This window comes from Bos indicus x Bos taurus, chromosome 7, assembly GCF_003369695.1.
Source record: "Bos indicus x Bos taurus breed Angus x Brahman F1 hybrid chromosome 7, Bos_hybrid_MaternalHap_v2.0, whole genome shotgun sequence".
NCBI lineage: Eukaryota > Metazoa > Chordata > Mammalia > Artiodactyla > Bovidae > Bos > Bos indicus x Bos taurus.
Genome location: NC_040082.1, coordinates 103,207,898 through 103,230,282, shown reverse-complemented (window position 1 = coordinate 103,230,282; position 22,385 = coordinate 103,207,898). Strand labels below are relative to the sequence as shown.

The following is a 22,385-nucleotide window of genomic DNA, read 5'->3' as shown; positions in this document are numbered from 1 at the left end:
ATAGCCCACCAGGCTCCTCTGTCCATGGGATTCTCCAGGCAAGAATACTGGAGTGGATTGCCATTTCCTACTTCACTGGGAAGCCTATATATGCAATCTGAAGAGAAACCAGATTATTGTATATAAATAAATATATACACACCTAAAGAAATTGAAGGGAACATTTGAAAATAAAAGGACGGGTGAATATATGCCAGGCAAATGTTCACCAAAGGAAAATGAAGAAGCAATGCTGAAAGCAGAAAAAATAGAATTTAATGAAATAATAATCATAAAATCTCTGATACCATATGCCAGTAAAAGGAACCAGGTTCCCTGGAGAAGTGGTCTGTGCATGGATGCAAACCTAGATCTCTTCAACAGTGTAATGGAACTTTCACTGAATAGTGTGTTAGTGCTAAAGGAACCAGACTGAAAATGTGCCCATTGGCATAGCTGAGCATCAGAAAGAGTGATCATGTGCAGACGATGGAGGAACAGCTAAAGGATGCCAAGAAGAAGCAATCAGGAAATCCAGAAGGTGAAAAGTTTCAAAGAACAATTAGTTGAATCTCATCAGCAAGCCAGGGTCATGAAAAGAGTGAAGAGAAATTCAAGGGACATAACAATCACATCCAACATAGAGTTCTAGATTTGATGTGGATTTAGATAAGCTAGTTGTAAGGTGTTATTAAGGATATAGAGAAGATTTTGATTTGTTATGGGTGAATGATGAGGTATTAATAATATGAAGAGATCATTCTTAATTTAGTTATTAACTTTAAGTATGAGCTTGTTATTTTGGCTATGAAGGAAAATATTAGTAGCTTAAATACGTACTGAAATTTAAAAATTACACACATGTGCACACCAAGGAAGAAAGAAGAATATTTTGTGAAGATTATTAGAACACTGTAGCAACCTAATAGATATAAATAACCTATATAACTGACTCAATGGACATGAATTTGAGCAAACTCTGGGAGACAGTGAAGGACAGGACAGCTTGGCATGCTGCAGTCCATGGAGTCACAAAGAGTCAGACACGACTTAGCAACTGAACAACAGCAATGTACCCTAGATAATTAATAAAGAAATAATGAACACAACTTTCAGTGAAATAGATATGAGGCAGAAATATATAAATTGAAACTAGATAAGTAGATTTTAAAACTGAGGTTGCAAGTTTTGATAGGGTTCAGAAATGTAATTTGGGAATTATTAATTATTATGCAATAATAATATTCAGACATTAGCTCCTGAATATACTTAGGCTCTTCACCAAGCAGAGACTAAACATAATTTTCAACCATATAGAGAATTTTAACAAAACTTAGCCTTCTATTTGGACATAGAGCAAACCTCCATACACTTCAAAGTATAAATATTATATAGATTGTAGTGCATTAAAATTGGAAATCAGTAGAGAAGAAATGCCTTTCCAAATTCTATAAGTTAGGAACTCAATATAATATTAAATAATATTTTTTCTGTAGCAAGTCATAAGATGAATGAAGAAATATTTGTAATTAACCATCAAATGTCAAATTTATAAGCTAAAACAGTACTGTCATGGGAAACATATTGCTTTAAGCATACATATACATATATGTCATAAGACTTTATTCAGAAAACAAATCATCCTTAACACAGCCCAAATCAAGCAATTGGAAAAGATTAATAAGATAGAAACAAGGAGAAAATTGCCAATGAGAAAACACAAAACTAAAATTGGAAAATAAGTACAGAAATAAATGACATTTCTAAATCAATGAAAATAATAAGAAAACTATGTTAAGAAATTCAAAACAATAAATGAATAAATTCTCAGAAACATGTACAATTTCAGACCTGGTTCAAGAAATAGACACTCTGGATATTCAAATAAGCTTTAAAGAAATTGAAATGGTTAAAGACCTTCTCTTTCTATAATCATTAACCCCAGTGGGTTTATAAGTGAATGCTCATAAATTTTTAAAGAACAGTTGATGAATACTTTATATATAATCTTCAAAATATAAATAAATAACAGAAAAATAGTTGAAATCTACCATGCTCATTTCCTCATGTTAATGTAATCTTGATTCTAAAACCAGGTCAAGAATGTTTATAATTATAGACTCAGTTTACCTGTTTATGTAGATTTGAAAATCCATTATATGATATTACAAGTCAAATGAAATAGTGTAGTAAAAATCATATATAGTATGATCAAGTGGTATTGGTTTATCCCATGAATGACAGGATGCACAGCAACAGATAACCTATCATGTGGTTCATCGCATAAACTAAAAAATTATATAAGTATTTTTATCAAGTAAAGAACATATTTTCTAAAATTCAACAATCATGATTTTTTATTTAATTGACATATAAGATATCAGTTTCAGGTGCACAACATAATGATTCATTATATATCTATTTATGACTTTTAAAAAATCCTTTGCAACATGAAATCAAAAGGAACTTTCTTAGCTAGATAAAGAGAATATACTACAAAACTAAAAAGTAATATACTAAGTGGGGAAGTTTATGTGTATTATTTTAGGATCAGAAGCAAGTCAAAGTTACTTACTGTCTCTGCTGTTCTTTAACATGGAACTGAAAGTCATGAATGATGCTACAAGGAAAGAAAAGAAAAAAAAATATATATATATATAAGGATTGGAAGAGAAGAGACTTGAGCATCTAGAAAGATAAAAGAGTTGAGACATAATATGTTAGTGCAGTAAGAAAGTGCAGTGCTGCAGAAGGCGAGATCAGCTTCCAAAAATCATAGTCTTTTTCAAGGTATTACACCAGTAACAATCATTCAAAATATGCAACTTAAGTTAAAATCAAGATAATACTCCCAGAGTAACAAGCATTATAAACAAACAGCTCTCAAGCATTTTGGTCTTAGGATCCCTTTACTAAAACTCCAAAATTATTGAGGCTCCTAAAGGGTTTTTGTTTAGGTGGACTGTAGCTATCAATTTTTACCATATTAAAAATTAAAGCAGAGAATCTTTAAAGTATTTAGTTAGCACATTTTAAAGAATAATAGTAAACCTACTTCAAGTTAATAATGGTAACATTTATATGAGAGTAATTCCATTTTCAAAAACATTTAGTGAGAAGAATAGCCTTGTTTTATATTTTTGAAAATATGCGTAATGACTGCCTTATAAGAACTTGATGTTCATGTCTGCTTCTTCATTTAGTCTGTGGTAAATACATTATTTTAACTGAAGCATATGATGAAAACACATTCACACACCTGTAATTGGAAAGGGGCTTCCCAGGTGGCTCAGGTGGTAAAGAATTCACCTGTCAATGCAGGAGATGTAGGTTCGATCTCTGGGTCAGGAAGATCCCTTGGAGTAGGCAGTGGTAGCTCACTCTGGTATTGTTGCCTGGGAAATCCCATGGACAAAGGAACCTGGTGGGCTATGGTCCATGGGACCATAAAGAGTCAGACACAACAGCACTCACACAATGCAATTGGAAAAGTAGGGGGGTCCATTTTCTGGACCCCCAGAAAATGTCTTTGGGACCCTCATCGGTCCTTGTATCACACTTTGAAAACCTCTGTTATAAAATACCTAGGAGTTAACAAAAAATATTCAGTAACTCCAAAGACAAAAAATCTAACCACTAATAAAAACCTGAATATATGAAAATAGACTATATTCTCAAATGAGCTAATATTGTAGTGAAGCCAGCTCTCCTCCAAATGATGAGTGCAACTGTAGTTACAATTCCGGTGTATCGACTGTGAATTTGATAAAAACCAAGCAAAAATCCATTATGAAAATAAAGTCAGTACAAAACTCCGCTAATGCTATAAAAATGAACTAAGCAGGAGAGATATGCCTTCCTAGATTGTGAGACATGCTTTAGTCATTGTCATTTTATAAAGTGTGAAATCTAGAACAGACATAGACACTCATGAAATGGTTTGGCTATCTCAGAAAATATCCTTTCATTATTCAACATCTAATATATTATTAGGGTGGCAGCATGAATCTAAGGGAAAAGATGGATTGTTTACTCCTTTGTGGTGGGAAAACTATATTTTATGAAGCAAAGTAAATTTGAATTTATGCCTAAGACCACATGCAAAGATGAAAACCATTTGGATTCAGGACCTAAATATTAAATATAAGCCATAACATTAAAAGGAAAAAGTAGAAGAGAATTAACTTTGTTGATTTTTAAAACCAGAAACGTTCAGGTGATTTTTAAAACATCTGAAACATTGACATTAAGTATTTTTGTTCCATGTGGGATATTTTAGATAAAATGATCTGGCAGATGAAAAGTTAGGAAAAAATAAATTCCATTCTGTACTAAGGAATACTATCTAGAAGAAGAAACAAGTAGGAACTTTGATACAGATATGAGCAAAGGATATGAGCAGATAAATCACAGAAGTTACCAATGAAAATGAAAAGATACTCAAAAAAAAGGGGGGGGGTGTCAAGGTGGTTAATGGAAACCAGCAATGGAATTTTATTGCATACAGCAGCATTTAATTCCCAAAATTAGAAAATTCCATGTCAACTGGACTATGGGGCAAAAGAATCCTCCTATGCTGCTGCTGAGAATGTAGAACGGTGAAAATTCAGAATATACAAGCTCTGTACACCAGCAAATTTGATCCTAAGTCTATCTCTACTTCTTAAACTTATTTACAGGGAAGGATGAAAGAGGCTGGGCTTCTCTGGTAGTTCAACTGGTAAAGAATCCACCTGCAACACAGGAGGTCCCAGTTAGATTCCTTGGTTGGGAAGATCCTCTGGAGAAGGGACAAGCTACCCACTCCAGTATTTTGGGGTTTCCCTGGTAGCTCGGACAGTAAAGAATCTGCCTGCAATGTGGGAGACCTGGATTCGATTCCTGGGTTGGGAAGATCCCCTGGAGAGGAGAATGTCTATCCACTCCAGTCTTCTTGCCTGGAGAATTCCATGGGCAGAAGAGCCTGGTGGGCTACAGTTCACCAGGTCGCAAAGAGTCGGACGCCACTGAGCAACTAACACACACAAATGCAAGAGGATGTTCCTGGTAGCATTGCTGTAGTAGGGGAATTGGAAACGTTTGTTGGTCACAACCGGGGAGACTCCAGGTAAAACGGATTGGATGCCCAAACAGACGTTAGATGTGTGCCTAACAGTGTAAATGAAATTTTACAATAAGATGGAGTGAATCAGCCAAAAAACAAGATGACCTCTCCAGCATAATTCCTTTTAGGCACATTGAAAATGTAGAATGTGAAACTATTCTGTGAAACTGGCACAGTGGATACACGTTATCACACACTGGCAAAACCCATAGAGTGTACCATGCAAAGAGTGAAGCTTAGGGTAAACTTGGACATTGGTTAATTATATTGTATTTATATTTGTTCAACAGTTGTGACAAATGGACAACATTAATGCAACACATAAATAATAGAGGAAGCTGTGTTCAGGAAAAGGAGGTAAGTGGGAATTTGCTATACTATCTGATCAGCTTTTCTGTAAACCTTAAACTTCTCTAATAAGCCTCATTCATTTAAAAACTAGATAAAAATCCATTTAAAATTGCATATAGAGAACAATACATAACTTGAAAGAACACATACAAACCTAAACAAAACACACGAAGTATTTTGAAATGATTGTCAAAACAAGAAGGAAATGGGGTGGAAAAAAATGGAATACATTCATGAAATATGAGAAGAATCTTGGGCAAACCCATGATGATCAAAGCTGCAAGTTGGAAATACCATTGATTCAAACCTCAACAGCTGAAGTCCATAATGAAGTTTTTAAAATATATTTTTATGAATAATTTGAGTTATGTTGCTGCCCAGAGCTCCTAAACTCCTTGACTCTGAGACAAGTCTCCCCCTCATTGCATACCCTGGTTGTCTCATTAAGGCATTGTCTCAAGAATCCCCCACAGTAAGGGTCAGCCTGGAACTGGGAGGACACAGAATCACCAGGACAGTGAGGACCTTAGCTGGAGTGAAGATGCTCTATGGAATGATGAAGATGCATTTATGGCCCCAAAATTCTTCTGGCCATCTATGCACTCCACCAAGAAATCAAGACATTAATGTCAACCCCCAGGAAGTTGATCCAACCTCTACTCTTTTCTCCAGTCCCTGCCTCACTCCTACAGTCTGCAGTGTCAATTGCCTTCCATGCTTCATCCCTCCATTCTCCTTCCCCAAGAAGTGCTCAGTTTCTCCCACTCCTCTACATTCATGTGGCTCCATCCCCTCTCCTGAATCACCCTCCACTCTCCTCCTCTGTCCCCTCTCCATTCTGATTTCCAAAGAGTATTTTCTGAAACATGTACAGGTAAGCAGTCCTCAGACCCAGGGTTCAAATCCCCGCTCCCACCTTGTATCTTTGAGAAAGAACTTTAGAGCTCTGAGCCTCCTCTCTGAAAAATCAAAGTTCCTAGAGAACTGCCTTCAGTGGGTCCGTGAGGATTCACATGAAGGGCTCAGAGTTTACCTCTGAGTAAAAAAAATGATATTTGGCAAAACTAATACAATTATGTAAAGTTTAAAAATAAAATAAAATTATAAAAAAATACTTAAATGTAGTTATCACAGACTTTGAGATGGTTCTTCTTCTTCTGATTGGTTTTCTGCCATCCTGTATCACATGTCACCAGTTGGCCCCGTTCTAAACTCATGGTCTCTGACCTCAGTGGAGTACTTAGCCCCCTAGTAGCCACACAACACTGTTCCCCCTACCCCCAGGAGGCTGATCCAACCTCCACTCTCTTCTCCAGCCCCTGCCTCATCCCTACAGTCTGCCTTCCTACCTCCGGCTCGGTGGAATGGCCGTGATCCTTGAGATTGGTCTCTCCCAACTCCTCTGACAGGTGAACAGAATTCTGTTTCCTCTGGTCTCACAGAGAACGGTTCACACACAGGTGTTGAACAAACATCACACCATCACTGAGTGCATCCAGTTCATACTTATGCCTCCCCCAGAGCCTCCCCTTAAGATTAGCACCAGCCCAAGACACAGCAGCTGAGACAAACATGCCTAAAGCACAATTTCTCAAGCTCCCACTACTCATGATATTTGGGGCCAGATCATTTCTTGGCTGTCCTTCTCCTTGTACAATGCTTAGCAGCATCCCTAGTCAGAACCTAACAGATGCCAGGAGCATCCCTCCCCCACAATGAGTCATAACAATCAAAAATTATCAAGACGTATCAATTTCTCATCTACGTGCTTTCTTCTCTGCAATCACCCTCTGTGTTTTTTCAGCTTTTTGACTCTATTGAGGTTTTCAATGGATAAGTCGAAGATCTCTCTTGGTAAATGTCACATTGCACTTGAAAATATGTGGCTTATTTTCTAAAATCTTTTGATATTGATTTCTAACATAATTCCACAGTGATAAGAGAACAGACTCTATGATTTCAGTACCTTTAGACCATGAAATTTTTGCACCTTGTTTTATGTTTCTGGATATGTTCCAGTGTCTCCTAGATTATAGTCTATGAGAACTTGAATAGAATTTGTATCCTACTGTTGTGTGAAAATTGTATGCATCTTAATTATGTTGAGTTGGTTCATGGTGCTTTTCAGGTCTACTAAATCCTTCTACTTTTCTATACATCCACTCTATTAATTTTTGAGAGTTTGATATTGAAACTCCAACTAAAAATCTTAATTTATCTACTTAAAAAAGTAATTGTAATAGATAGCATAACTAAAGAATCCACCTGCAATTCAGGAGACCCAGGTTGGATCCCTAGGTCAGGAAGATCCCCTGGAGAAAGGAATGGCAACCCACTCCAGTAATCTTGTCTGGAGAATCCCATGGACAGAGGAGCCTAGCAGGCTAGAGTCCATGGGGTCACAGAGAGTCAGACATGACTGAGTGACTAACACTGCTTCCTGCAACTTTGTTCTGTGTTCCAAGTCTCCTGTACTTGTGTTATCATACTTTCATAATTAAAAATAAATAAATGAAATTTTAAAAATTATTAAGATATATCCCAATATCCAGTGTCAGGCAGAATCGCCCTGGGGTGAGAACTGCTGACCTAGAAGCTGCAAAGAGTACCTAGGCTAAGCAAAAGCTAGGGACCCAGATGGGCAAACAGGAAAGATTCCCAGGAGCCTCCCAAAGCTACAGTCCTCTATTACTACTCTTCTCTCTGGCCCTGGCCTCATTCCCAGGCTGAGCAGTGCTACCAACAGCTATAGGATTCTGCTTTCCTACTCTCTCCCTCCTCTGCTTGAGGGAGGTCCTTCTTTGCTTGAGTTGCCTCTTCCAAGAAACGACCAGCAGGGAAGGGGAGAAGAAGCTCTCCTGCTTGTTGCTGTCAGCAGCATCCACAGGCAGGTGTGGGGACAGATATAAGTTCTGGAACTCATACACTGTGCTTTATCCCTGCTGCAGGCTCCAGGAGACTCTTCCCAAGAGCCCCTTCATGAAACCAACCTGGATGTGCAGTCTTCAAGGTCAGGAGATGCTGGAGGAATCTCAGGGGGCCTTCTGGGATCTGCAGTCTCTGCTTCCTCCTCCACCTACCCATTCAAAGTGAAGTCTCCTGGTTGCCTCTCTCTGACCCCTGAGACCTCAGCCCTTACTGAGGGTAGAGAAGCTCCCAGTCTTGGGGGAGACAGAGCTGTATATAGATGCCTTCAACCTCTTGGGGTCAAGGTACTGTCAGAGGTAGAGCAGGAACACAGAATGGGAATCCTGGGCTGTTGCCTTGGGTAAGAGCAGTTGGAAGGCTTCCCAGAATAAGAGTAATTTGGAGCTGAGTCTTGGAGAGTGGTTTTCTCTTGGGGTCAGAGTGTAAAGAATATGCCTGCAATGAGGGAGACCCAGGTTCAATCTCTGGGTTGGGAAGATCCCCTAGAGGAGGAAATGACAACCTACTCCAGTATTCTTCCTTTGGAAATTCCATGGACAGAGGAACCTGACTGACTACAGTCCACAGGGTCGCAAAGAGTTGATATGACTGAGCAACTAATACCTTACTCTTGGGCAATATAGGTGTGCTGTCTTCTAGCCAAACTGGAAAACCTCACCTTCTTCCTGATCAAGTTCTACACTATCCCCATTGCCCTGCTGACCCAAGCCAGGAAGCCTGATGTTAGCATAAACCACCCTGGGATAAAATATAATAATTTGATCCTTCAGTTTTTGCCCATGGTTACTGACAGTCAGCTTAGGAGTGATAGTATCTTTTTTATGCTGATAGCTGATGAAATGATAAGGGCTTATAGGCTGTTGGTAGCTACAGGATGCATCTGGTCTCCAGGATACCGAGGCAAGATATAAAAGATTGGAACATTCAGTGCCACTCCCTAGATCTCTAGGGAGAGAAGAGGGGATGTAGATTGATTTAAGCATTAATGCCAGTGATTTAATCAATCAGGGCTCCATGCTGATCCCTTTACAGAAAATTCCCAAATGGGGCTTTCAGGCTGATGAGCATATGGAGCCGCTGGTAAGTGGGGTGCATCCAGGGAGGGCAAGGAAGCTCCTTATTCCTTCCCTCATAATTTTCCCTTCATTTCTCTTCCATTTGTCTGTTCCTGAGTTGTATCTTTTATAATAAACTGGTAACAGGAATTTAAAGCACTTTTCTGAATTCTATGAGTTATTTTAGCAACATGTAGGATGTGAAAGGGGAGGGATGGATCGTGGAAACATCCATCTTTCTAGTCAGTGAAGACTGGCAGCCAAAGTGGGAGCAGTCTTGTGGGACTGAGCCCTTCACCTGTGAGTTCTGGCACCAGCTGCAGGTTGTGAGTGTCCCAACTGAATTGTAGGACACTACTAGTGTACAGAGAGTGCGAGAATTGACCTCCCTTCCTGTAGAAAAAAGCCACACATGTAATGTCATAAACGCTCAGCAGCATAGTCTTCCCAGCCTTGTAATCAGCCTCAGTTCCGGCCACTCAGCTCATCCTGGATACCCTCACCTATCTCCCCGCTGCTCCTCCTCTCCCATCACTCCCTGCATCTCCTCATACCAATCTCTGCCCTCAGCAGCCTACTCCCCTCACAGCAGCCAGAAAGGGCTCTCTGCATACAAGAATCTGACCACGCTGCTTGTGTCTGAAACCAACTCCTTGGTACAACCATCTTGAAAAACTGATTGGCAGTATCTATTCAAGCTGAACATAGATCTCTGCTATGACTCATATGACCCCACTATGGTTTTCCCTGGTGGCAGAGTGGTAAAGAACATGCCTGCCAATGCAAGAGATGTGGGTTCAATCTATGAGTCAGGAAGATCCCCTGGAGAAGGAAATGGCAACCCACTCCAGTAATCTTGCCTGGGAGATCCTGTGGACAGAGGGGCCTGGTGGGCTACAGTCTATGGGGTCGCAAAAGAGTCTGACACAACTTAGTGACTAAACAACAACAACATTATTCATTAATTACACGTTTAGGTACAGACCCAATGGAACACGAATGTATTATCCATTAAAGGACATGTACGAGATGTTCACAGGAATACCATTCATAGGAATCCCAAAGTGGAAACAACCCAAATGTTTATGAGTATGTTTACCTCATACAGTATCTTTTAGTTATTTAATCTATGTATTATAGAAATATTTAAAGTACCCTATTGCCAATGGAACAAACCCTTCAGGTGGCCTTCATGATCTTGCATGCCCTTGACCTTTCCTTCTGTATGCCTACACATCCCAGAAAGCCCCTAGCCACCTTCAGCTCTCCAGGGTTCACCAGACATAACATTGTCCCCAAATGCACTATGCATCTGTCACCCTGAACTTTTACACTTGTTGTGTTTTCTTAGAAGCCCCTCTTTCACCTGCCTATCTTTCTGGATCGCACCTCCTTGCCCTTCAGGTCTTGCTTTAAGCATGGACCCCTCTGTTGTCATTGTTCAGTTACTAAGTTATGTCCGACTGTTTGTGACCCATGGACCATAGCACTCCAGGCCTCCCTGTCCCTCACCATCTCCTGGAGTTTGCCCAAATTCATGTCCATTGAATCAGTGATGCTAGCCAACCATCTCATCTTCTGCCACCCTCTTCCCCTTTTGCCCTCAATCCTTCCCAGCATCAGAGTCTTTTCCAATGAGTCAGCTGTTTATAGCAGGTGGCCAAAGTATTGGAGCTTCAGCTCTTCAGCATCAGTCCTTCCAATGAGCAACCCCCTCTAGAAGGCTTCAAAGCCACAGGCCAGTCTTTGACCTGCACTTAGCTCTCACAGTCCCCTAGGATTCCCTCATCATACCGCTGACCATATATATATATATTTTTTTATCACCACACACCTGTAAAGCAGTGATTCCCCATTCTGTCCCACTTTTAGGCTCTTTGAAACCACCAATTTGTTTTCTGTCCTTCTGATTTCACCTGTCCCATACACTTCACATAAATGGATTTGCACAATATGTGCCCTTTTGTGTCTGGCTTCTTTTACTATTCATCCATGTTGCATCATGTATCAGGACATTATGGCTTTTTTGCTTTTTTTTGGGGGGGGGTGGCTGAATTATGCTACATTATATGAACATACCATATATTGTTTATCCACCAATCCATTAATGGACATTTGTTGTTAACCCTTTGAGAATTTCCTTATTTTTTTTTGGTATAAATTCATGTATGCATTTAGGAGAATGCTTGTAATATTTTATCCATTACTTCTAGTGTTCTGTAGGAGTCCTGTCAGATTTTCTAGACTTTAATATTCAATGCTTTAAACATCTTTATGAATCTGCCTTTTTCTGTTCAGAAAAAATCTTTGACAATTCACAATGTCTCCAGTTATGTCTGTGCTGTTGTTTAGTCACTAAGTTGTGTCTGACTCTTTTGCAATCCCATGAACTGTAGCCCACCAGGCTCCTCTGTCCATGGGATTTCCCAGGCAAGGATACTGGAGTGGGTTGCCATTTCCTTCTCCAGGGGAATCTCCCTGACCTGGGGATCAAACTTGTGTCTCCTGCACTGGCATGCAGATTTTTTACCACTGAGCTATCTGGGAAGCCAAGTTATGTGTATAGCATATCAATTGTGCTGCCAGTATGCTGGTATTGAATAATATCTTAATTTATATTTACTTTCATAAAGTAAGCTGAGTACCTCAATGTTGTTTGAATTAATGCCTAAGCTCATCAACAACAAAAAGTACTATCATTTTCAAGTGTTTTTCTTTCCAAAATAATTCTTCTAAATGAAGCAGTTGAACTCAGACTAAATCAACTGTGCAGGTTCACACAGCCCAAACAACTGGAGTAACATTTATTATTATTATTTTTATCTTACAATATTGTATTGGTTTTGGCATACCCAGGCTGTCTGAGTAGTAAAGCAATTTAAATGTCTCCTGATGGATAGGTGGATAAATAAAATGTGGTCCATACATACAGTGGAATATTATTCAGCCTTAAAGAAGAAATAAACTCTTCCATATGAGACAATGTGAACGAACCTTGAGGACATTATGCTAAGTGAAAGAAGGAAGTCAAAGAAAAACAAATACTCTATAATTCCCCTTACATGGGGCTTCCCAGGTGGCACAGTGGTAAAGAATATATATATATATATATATATATATATATATATATATATATATATATTCATAGCAGCATTATTCATTTTTTCATTTTTGTTTTATATTGACGTATAGTTGATTTACAATGTTGTCTTAGTTTCAGGTATATAGCAAAGTGATTCAGTTATACATGTATTTATTATTTTCCCATATAGGTTATTACATAATATTAAGTAGAGTTCCCTCTACCATACTGTAGGTTCTTATTGGTTATCTCTTTTATATATAGTAGTATGTATGTCAAACCCAAGCTCTTAATTCCCCCTCCCAACATTTCCTCTCTGATAACCATAAATTTGCTTTTGACATCTGTGAGTCTGTTTCTACTTTTAATCAACAATTTAAAAATGAGCAATTCAGTGGGATTTATTGCACGTGCAATGTTGTACAACTATCACATCTCATTCCAAAATATCTCCTTCACCCCAAAGAGACCTCATACTCATTAAGTTGTCACTCCCCGTTCTCCACTCCCCTATCCCCCAGAAACTACTATCTACTTCCTGTCTCTATGGATTTGCCTATTCTGGACTTTTCATATACGTGGAATTATATGATACATTTCCTTTTGTGTTTGGCTTCTCTCAGTTACAGTGATGCTCTTGAAGTTCATACACTTTGTAGCATGTGTCAACACACAAAAAAAGCTGCTAAGAAAAGAAGTATTCATGAGATTTTCACTTCCAATACCAATAAACCTACAGTTTCTCTTTTAAAAACAAAGATGGCCAGAGAGTATTGGACTCTCTGGCCACCTAATGCAAAGAGCCGACTCATTGGAAAAGAGCCTGATGCTGGGAAAGACTGAGGGGAGGAGAAGAGGATGACAGAAGATGAGAGGTTTGGAAGGCATCACTGACTCAATGGATATGAGTTTGAGCAGACTCGGGTAGACAGTGAAGGACATGGAAGCCTGGCATGCTGCAGTCCATAGGGACACAGAGAGTTGGACACGACTAAGCAGCTGAACAACAACAACATGGCAAGTGGACATTTGGAACAAGGTAATAATCAGATTTAGGGGATGCTGTAATGTGCCACAAAGGTCCCCTTTAGGATCCAGGAAATCATTTGCCCAGCTGTGAGAAAAGCTGGCTGCAGAAGGCTCACAGTTGAGTCACTTCTGGAAAACAGAATTTCCCCCAGCTGAAGGAACTGCTTTAACCAGGTAATGTCCTCTCCAGCACTGTGATGGTGATGGTTTAGTTGCTAAGTCGTGTCTGACTCTTGCAACCCCATGGACTGAAGCCCACCAGGCTCCTCTGTCCATGGGATTCTCCAGGCAAGATATTGGAGTGAGCACCCATTTCCTTCTCCAGGAGATCTTCCTGACTCAGGGATCAAATTCAGGTCTCCTACAGTGCAGGCAGATTCTTTACTAACAGCCAGCCAATACCCAATGTCTGGATGTGAGGGAGTGGGGCCGGTGGTACAGGGGCTCAGCCCCCTTGCCTCAAAGGGAAAACTTTGAAGGGATTAGCTTGCAGATCATACCAGCCTCTGACTAATCTTGGTTGCCTCATCTCTTACAGATATTCCGAGAGCCTCCTCCATAAACTGCCTGAACATCTCCCTCTCAGAGACTTTTTCTGAGGAACCCAGGCTAAGACAGCATACAAAGGGGTTTCCTGTTTGTTTTTAAATCATCATATCAGTTAATTCACACTACTTCATAGTAATAAATATTGTCTAATAAACTGCTTTGAAAAGTAAAAAAATAAAAACAAAGATGAACAACATCGTTAGTCATCAGGGAAATACAAATCAAAACCACAGTGAAGTATCACTTCACTCTCACTGGAATGACTAAATATTTTTTTTAAGTTTTAGAATCTGATTTTAAGTTTTTTTTTAAATTAAATTTATTTATTTTAATTGGAGGTTAATTACTTTACAATATTGTACTGGTTTTGCCATACATCAACATGAATCTGCCACGGGTGTACACGTGTTCCCCATCCTGAACCCCGCTCCCAACTCCCTCCCCGTACCATCCCTCTGGGTCATCCCAGTGCACCAGCCCCAAGCATCCTGTATCCTGCATTGAACCTGGACTCACGATTCGTTTCTTATATGATATTATACATGTTTCAATGCCATTCTCCCAAATCATCCCACACTCTCCCTTTCCCACAGAGTCCAAAAGACTGTTCTATACATCTGTGTCTCTTTTGCTGTCTCGTACACAGGGTTATCGTTACCATCTTTCTAAATCCCGTATATATGCGTTAGTATACTGTATTGGTGTTTTTCCTTCTGGCTTACTTCACTCTATATAATAGGCTCCAGTTTCATCCACCTCATTAGAACTGATTCAAATGTATTCTTTTTAATGGCGGAGTAATACTCCATTGTGTATATGTACTACTGCTTTCTTATCCATTCATCTGATGATGGGCATCTAGGTTGCTCCCATGTCCTGGCTATTATAAACAGCGCTGCGATGAACATCGGGGTACATGTGTCTCTTTCAATTCTGGTTTCCTCAGTGTGTATGCCCAGCAGTGGGATTGCTGGGTCATAAGGCAGTTCTATTTCCAGTTTTTTAAGGAATCCACACTGTTCTCCAGAGTGGCTGTACTAGTTTACATTCCCACAAACAGTGTAAGAGAGTTCCCTTTTTTCCACACCTTCTCCAGCATTTATTGCTTGTAGACTTTTGGATTGCAGCCATTCTGACTGGTGTGAAATGGTACCTCATAGTGGTTTTGATTTGCATTTCTCTGATAATGAGTGATGTTGAGCATCTTTTCATGTGTTTGTTAGCCATCTGTATGTCTTCTTTGGAGAAATGTCTATTTAATTCTTTGGCCCACTTTTTGATTGGGTCATTTATTTTTGTGGAATTGAGCTTCAGGAGTTGCTTGTATATTTTTGAGATTAGTTGTTTGTCGGTTGCTTCATTTGCTATTATTTTCTCCCATTCTGAAGGCTGTCTTTTCACCTTGCTTATAGTTTCCTTTGTTGTGCAGAAGCTTTTGAGTTTAATTAGGTCCCATTTGTTTATTTTTGCTTTTATTTCCATTACTCTGGGAGGTGGGTCATAGAGGATCCTGCTGTGATGTATGTCGGAGAGTGTTTTGCCTATGTTCTCCTCTAAGAGTTTTATAGTTTCTAGTCTTATGTTTAGATCTTTAATCCATTTTGAGTTTATTTTTGTGTATGGTGTTAGAAAGTGTTCTAGTTTCATTCTTTTGCAAGTGGTTGGCCAGTTTTTCCAGCATCACTTGTTAAAGAGATTGTCTTTTCTCCATTGTATATTCTTGCCTCCTTTGTCAAAGATAAGGTGTCCATAGGTGCGTGGATTTATCTCTGGGCTTTCTATCTTATTCCATTGATCTATATTTCTGTCTTTGTGCCAGTACCATACTGTCTTGATGACTGTGGCTTTGTAGTAGAGACTGAAGTCAGGCAGGTTGATTCCTCCAGTTCCATTCTTCTTTCTCAAGATTGCTTTGGCTATTCGAGGTTTTTTGTATTTCTATACAAATTGTAAAATTATTTTTCTAGCTCTGTGAAAAATACCATTGGTAGCTTGATAGGGATTGCATTGAATCTATAGATTGCTTTGGGTAGTATATTCATGTTCACTATATTGATTCTTCTGATCCATGAACATGGTATATTTCCTAACTCTACACCTAAAGCAACTAGAAAAGGAAGAAATGAAGAACCCCAGAAGGAAAGAAATCTTAAAAATTAGGGCAGAAATAAATGCAAAAGAAACAAAAGAGACCATAGCAAAAATCAACAAAGCCAAAAGCTGGTTCTTTGAAAGGATAAATAAAATTGACAAACCATTAGCCAGACTCATCAAGAAACAAAGGGAGAAAAATCAAATCAATAAAATTGAAATGAAAATGGAGAGATCACAACAGACAACACAGAAATACAAAGGATCATAAGAGACTACTATCAGCAATTATATGCCAATAAAATGGACAACGTGGAAGAAATGAAATGACTAAATTTTTTTAAACAACAGAAAATAGCAAGTGTTGAAAGCTATGTGGAGAAACTGGAACTGCTAAATTCAGGCCCTTGGGCTCTTTAATCAGTGGAAGTTGCTAGAAGGCCAGATGAGAATTTCAAGTAAGACTTTACTGGGGCTCATGCTGCAGCAGAAGGGAGCAAAAACAAGAAACAGGTGCCCTTGCTAGGTTCTCAGTTTCGTCGGGCGGAAGTGGGGGCAGGGTGCAAGCGGGTTTCTTAAATCGGATGCTGGGATCAGTGGGTTAGACCGGAGGCATAGCTTAGGTGGCTGCCCATCCCCTTGGTAGTGCTGTCATGTACAGTACCCTTCTTGTGCTCTTGGCATCTCAGAAATGGCTTGCTGGTTTGTTGTCTTTTTGTATCTTATTGTTCATGTTGCTCAGACTACACTTGTTTATTCACGGTTATTTTTAGTCCCTTATGGTTTCTTTGTATTCTGTTGCTCAAGGAGACATTTGACCAGATGCAAGGACTCCGGTAGGGCTGCCCAGGTGGGTCAGTAGTAAAGAATCCTGCAACTCATGAGACCTGGGTTAGATCCCTGGGTCGGGAAGATCCCCCTGGAGAAGGAAAGGGCAACCTGCTCCAGTGTTTTTGTCTGGGAAATCCCATGGATAGAGGAGCCTGGTGAGCTAGAGTCTATGGGGTCGTAAAGAGTCAGACATGACTTGGTGACTAAACAACAACAAAAACAACAAAGCACTCCTGTAAAGGGTCCCAGGTCCCACTCTATCTCAGAACCACTATACATTGCTGGTGGGAATGTAAAACTGTGCCACCACTATGGAAAGCAGTTCAGCAGTTCCTCAAAGGATACAATTACTATATGACCCAGAAATTCCACTTATGGATAGGGGGACGACAGAGGATAAGATGGCTGGATGGCATCACCGACTCAATGGACATGAGTTTGGGTAAACTCCGGGAGTTGGTGATGGACAGGGAGGCCTGGCATGCTGTGATTCACAGGGTCGCAAAGAGTCAGACATGACTGAGAGACTGCACTGCACTGAACTGAACCCCAAAGAATTAAAAATAGGGACTCAAACATTTATCCATGAATGTTCACAACAGTGCTATTTGTAATGGCCAAAAGATGGAAAACAACTCAACTGTCTGTCAGCAGATGAATGGATAAACAAACTAGGTGTATAAATACAATGTAATATTGTTCAGCCATTCAAAGGAATGAATATCTCTTTATGTGTGCTGAGAGACATTTGCATTCATTAGTTTGTCCCTGGAGTCAGACTACCTAGATTTGAATGCTAAATCTGCCACTTCAGGCTGGGTGAACAATGGACAAGTGAGAGTTTCTGCTTCCTTCCTCATTGGGCTTTTGTAAGAAGCATAGGATGTTGCATGCTCTGCACAGCTCCAGCCACATTACAAATCCTTAACACATCATAACTGTTTTCAAGGGGCTTCCCAGGTGGCACTAGTGGTAAAGAATCTGCTTGCTGATGCAGAAAATGCAATAGACAGTGGGTTTGATCCCTGGGTTGGGAAGATCCCTTGAGGAAGAAATGGCAACTCACTCCAGTATTCTTGCCTAAAAAATCCCATGCACAAGAGGAGCCTGGTGGGCTACAGTCCATGGGGTCACAAAGAGACATGACTGAATGCCTGAGAACACACACAACTGTTTTCAGGAATAACATATCTAAAATCTTCTTCACTGGAAAAACTGACTTCCATGCTAACCATCTGGCAGCCAAAAGAGACAGATTTGAAGAATGGCAATGCTCCTGGGACAAAAGCTCTTTCCCTCAGGGGTCCTAGACTCAAAGGCTTCACTGGGGAAGATGAACTAATTGTAGTCACTCTAACAAGGTTCTCCGGGGATCATACCTGAAGGCCAGAGATTCTGATATTAATCTGTTAGTGTGATTCTGCTGTGTGTTCTCTGAGAAAGCCTACTCTTCATCCACAGTTGCAAGACAAAGTAGAGGCTGCAGGAATCCCAAATCCCTGGAAACAGGACTCTTGATGGGTTGAGAGGTCCTGGAATCTGATAGAGGTATAGTAGTTATTGGTTAATAAGGCATCAAGAAGACAAGCCACAATCGAGCTGATCTCAGGGAAGATCCTCCCCCACCAAACTTGCCTTCAGAGGTTAGGGGTACTCTCTGATCAGTTTCATCCACAAGGACTTAGGTTACCTGGTATCAGTGACTCATAGATGGGTAGGGGTATTGTGAGTTGGTCAAGAGAGTGGATATTTGGATCAGAGCATGAGCTGGATCCCAGATCCATGCAGGAGTCAGGTTTGGAGCCTCAGCTGTTGGCTCATGATGTGGCTGAAGGTTAAATGGGATGATAATTGTTAAGAGGTTAGCTCATTGTGGATTGCATAGAATAAAGGTCACTGTGCCACTCTAAGGACTTCCCCAGTGGCTCAGCAGTGCAAAAGACACAAGCAGATTCAATCCCTGGGTCAAGAAGATCCCCTGGAGGAGGGCATGGCAGCCCACTCCAGTATTCCTGCTGGGAAAATCTCATGAACAGAGGATCCTGGAGGGTTATGGTCCATGGGGTCAGAAAGAGCTGGACACGACTAAAGTGACTGAACATACATGCACGCTCACACAGACCACTCTAACTTAGTCAACTTGTATAGATGCTGAGGGGAGGAGAGAGTCTGTCATGCTTTAACCATGGGTGTCAGTGATCCCTAACTGGGGGAAATTTCTACTCTGCTCAAGAGGTGTTATTCAAGATATTTTTGCTCCTTACAACTGGAGATAGGAGGAATGCTATTGGCATTCAGTGGGTCAAAGCCAGGTGTTCAACGTCATACAATAATATATAAGACAGTCTGCACCACAAACAAAAATATGATTCAGCATCAAATGTCAGTAGTGCCAGGATGAGAACCACTAGGCTCCACCCCAAAGAGGAGAGGAACAGGGAAGGGACCCTGAAGAAGTGGAGGCAACTTAAGTGAGGTGAAGCTGGAGGCTAGAAGCTTCCAAGCAGGAGACAGCAGGTGCAAAGGACCAAAGTGTTAAGCGCTCAGTTGTGTTTGACTCTTTTGTGACCCTATGGACTGTATAGCCCCCCAGGTCCCTCTGTCCATGGAATTCTCCAGGCAAAAATATTGAAGCAGGTAGCCATTCCCTTCTCCAGGGGATCTTCCTGACCTAGGGATTGAACCCAGGTCTCCCACATTGCAGGCAGATTCTTTACCATCTGGGCCAAGGCACAGAAAGTTATGTACCTTGGCTAAATCACACAGCCAGTAAGTGGCAGAACTGGAACTGAAACCCAGGTGTGTTTTCAGAGTTTGTCTTTAATCACTTTTACTATTTCTTTTAAATACCAAACCCTAAAAAGTGCCTAGGCTGTTTATTTTCATTTTATGTCTTTTATCCCTATCTTAATTAAGGAATAATTGACAAAAATTGTGTATAACTAAGATGTAAGACTTGAAGCTTTGATACATGTATACACTCTGAAATAATTGCCACAATCAAGCTAATTAATGTAAGACTCTTTATTTTGATAATATCACTAAGAGTTCCCACAAATAAAAATGTTTGTCCATATAACACATCAGCTATGGATTTAATCCCCTTATCCTGTTTTTCTCACTTAATCCTTATAACAATCCTAAGGAATTAGAAAAATTAGTCCCATATAACAGATGGGGAGTCGGACACGACTGAGCAAATTCACTTTCGCTTTTCACTTTCATGCATTGGAGAAGGAAATGGCAACCCACTCCAGTGTTCTTGCCTGGAGAATCCCAGGGACAGGGGAGCCTGGTGGGCTGCCGTTTATGGGGTCACACAGAGTTGGACACGACTGAAGCGACTTAGCAGCAGTAGCAGCAGCAACAGATGGGGAAACTAGGCTCAGCGTGGTTAAGTGAGATGCATCTTCAGGGATGGGTTTGAAAGAGCAGTGAGGTAATCTGTTTTCTTCCCACTGTTGATGCCCCTATTTCTGGCTTTAGCACTGCCTGGACATGGACAATCAGACCCAAGTCTCTGAATTCATCCTCCTCGGCCTCTCCCAGCAGCCCCTGCAGAGGCAGGTGCTTTTCAGCCTGTCCTGCATTCTGTATTTGAGTGGGTGCCTGGGGAATCTTCTCACCATCCTGGCCATCATCTTGGACCCTCACCTCCACAGCCCCATGTATTTCTTCCTCAGCAACTTGTCTCTTCTTGACATCTGCTTTACCTCCACCACCATCCCCAAGATGCTGGTGAACCATCTGTGTGGGCTCACCACCATCTCCTTCTCAGCTTGCCTGGCCCAGATGTATTTCTTCATCACCTTTGGGGCAGCTGACAGCATGCTTCTCTCAGCCATGGCTTATGACCGCTACCTGGCCATCTGCAGCCCACTGCACTACATGACAATCATGAGTGTCCTTCGGTGTACTTTGCTGGTGGTGATACCCTGGATCTCAGCCAACCTCATCTCCATGGTCCACGCTATCCTGATGTCCCACTTGTCCTTTTGCACCAATAGGATCCCACACTTCTTCTGTGATATCAATGCCTTGATCAAGCTCTCCTGCTCTGACACCCAAGTCAATGAGATGCTGGTGTTGGTCCTTGGGGGCCCAGTGGTTCTCATCTCTTTTGTGTGCATCATGGCCTCCTATACACCCATTGCTGTGACTGTGTGGAAGGTGCCTTCTGTCCAGGGCAGATGGAAAGCATTCTCCACATGTGGCTCTCACCTTTGTGTTGTCTGTCTCTTCTATGGGACTATCATTGGGGTCTACTTCAACCCTGTATCCACACACACCACCCAGAGGGACATGGCAGCCACAGTGATGTACACCATGGTCACCCCCATGCTGAACCCCTTCATCTATGGCCTGAGGAACCGAGATCTGAAGGGTGCCCTCCAGAAACTTCTTCTCAGCAAGAACCCCTTTGCCCAGCCTCTTTAAAGACTCTTTTTAGACCTAATTGCTTTTGAAATAAACTAAATATGGAAGCAGTGACAGATTTTATTTTCTTGGCCTCCAAAATCACTGCAGACAGTGAGTGCAGCTATGAAATTAAAAGATGCTTCCTCCTTGGAAGGAAAGCTATGACAAACCCAGACAGTGAAAAAGCAGACATCACTTCCCGTAGTCATGTACAGATTCGAAAGTTGGACCATAAATAAGGCTGGGAACCAAGGAATTGATGCTTTTGAATTGTGGTGCTGGAAGAGACTCTTGAGAGTCCCTTGGACAGCAACAAGATCAAACCAGTCACTCCTAAAGGGAATCGACCCTGAATATTCATTGGAAAGATTGATGCTGAAGCTGAAACTGAAGCTCCAATATTTTGACCACCTGATGCAAAGAGCTAACTCATTGGAAAAGACCCTGATGCTGGGAAAGGTTGAAGGCAAAAGGAGAAAGGGACAGCAGAGGATGAGATGTTTGGATAGCATCACTAACTCAATGGTCATGAATTTGAGCAAACTCCAGGAGATAGTGGAGGACAGATGAGCCTGGAGTGCGGCAGTGTTGCAAAGAGTTGGACACAACTTAGTGACTGAGCAGGAATGCTTCCCAATATTAGAATGTTTCTCTTTTAAGGATAGAAACAATATATTTTTATTCATGTAAATACTTTATTGACATATAAAGTACTTACATTGACATATATTGACATATAACATTGTATAAATTTAAGGTGTATAAAGCTTTACTTTGACACATTTATATATAGCGATATGACTTCCATTGCAGTGAAATTCCCCACCTCTATCACGTTAAACAATTTTCCTTTCTCTTAACTGGTTGGGATAAATCAGTTTTAGTTTTTCAGCAAGTTTTATGATTGTAGTACAATATTGCTGTCTATACTATTCACTATATTCTCTATGACTTATTTACTATTCAT

General features: G+C 40.6%; 1 protein-coding gene across 1 annotated transcript; it reads left to right on the top strand.

Moving 5' to 3' along the window:
* The first annotated feature begins 468 nt into the window (after nt 1-468).
* LOC113896485 (olfactory receptor 1361-like) lies at nt 469-21,436 on the top strand. The gene is made up of 4 exons (XM_027548654.1): nt 469-520; nt 9,002-9,084; nt 9,395-9,442; nt 20,486-21,436. The coding sequence occupies exons 1-4, from the start codon at nt 469-471 to the stop codon at nt 21,434-21,436; spliced, it is 1,134 nt and encodes a 377-aa protein (XP_027404455.1).
* Nucleotides 21,437-22,385: the final 949 nt, after the last annotated feature.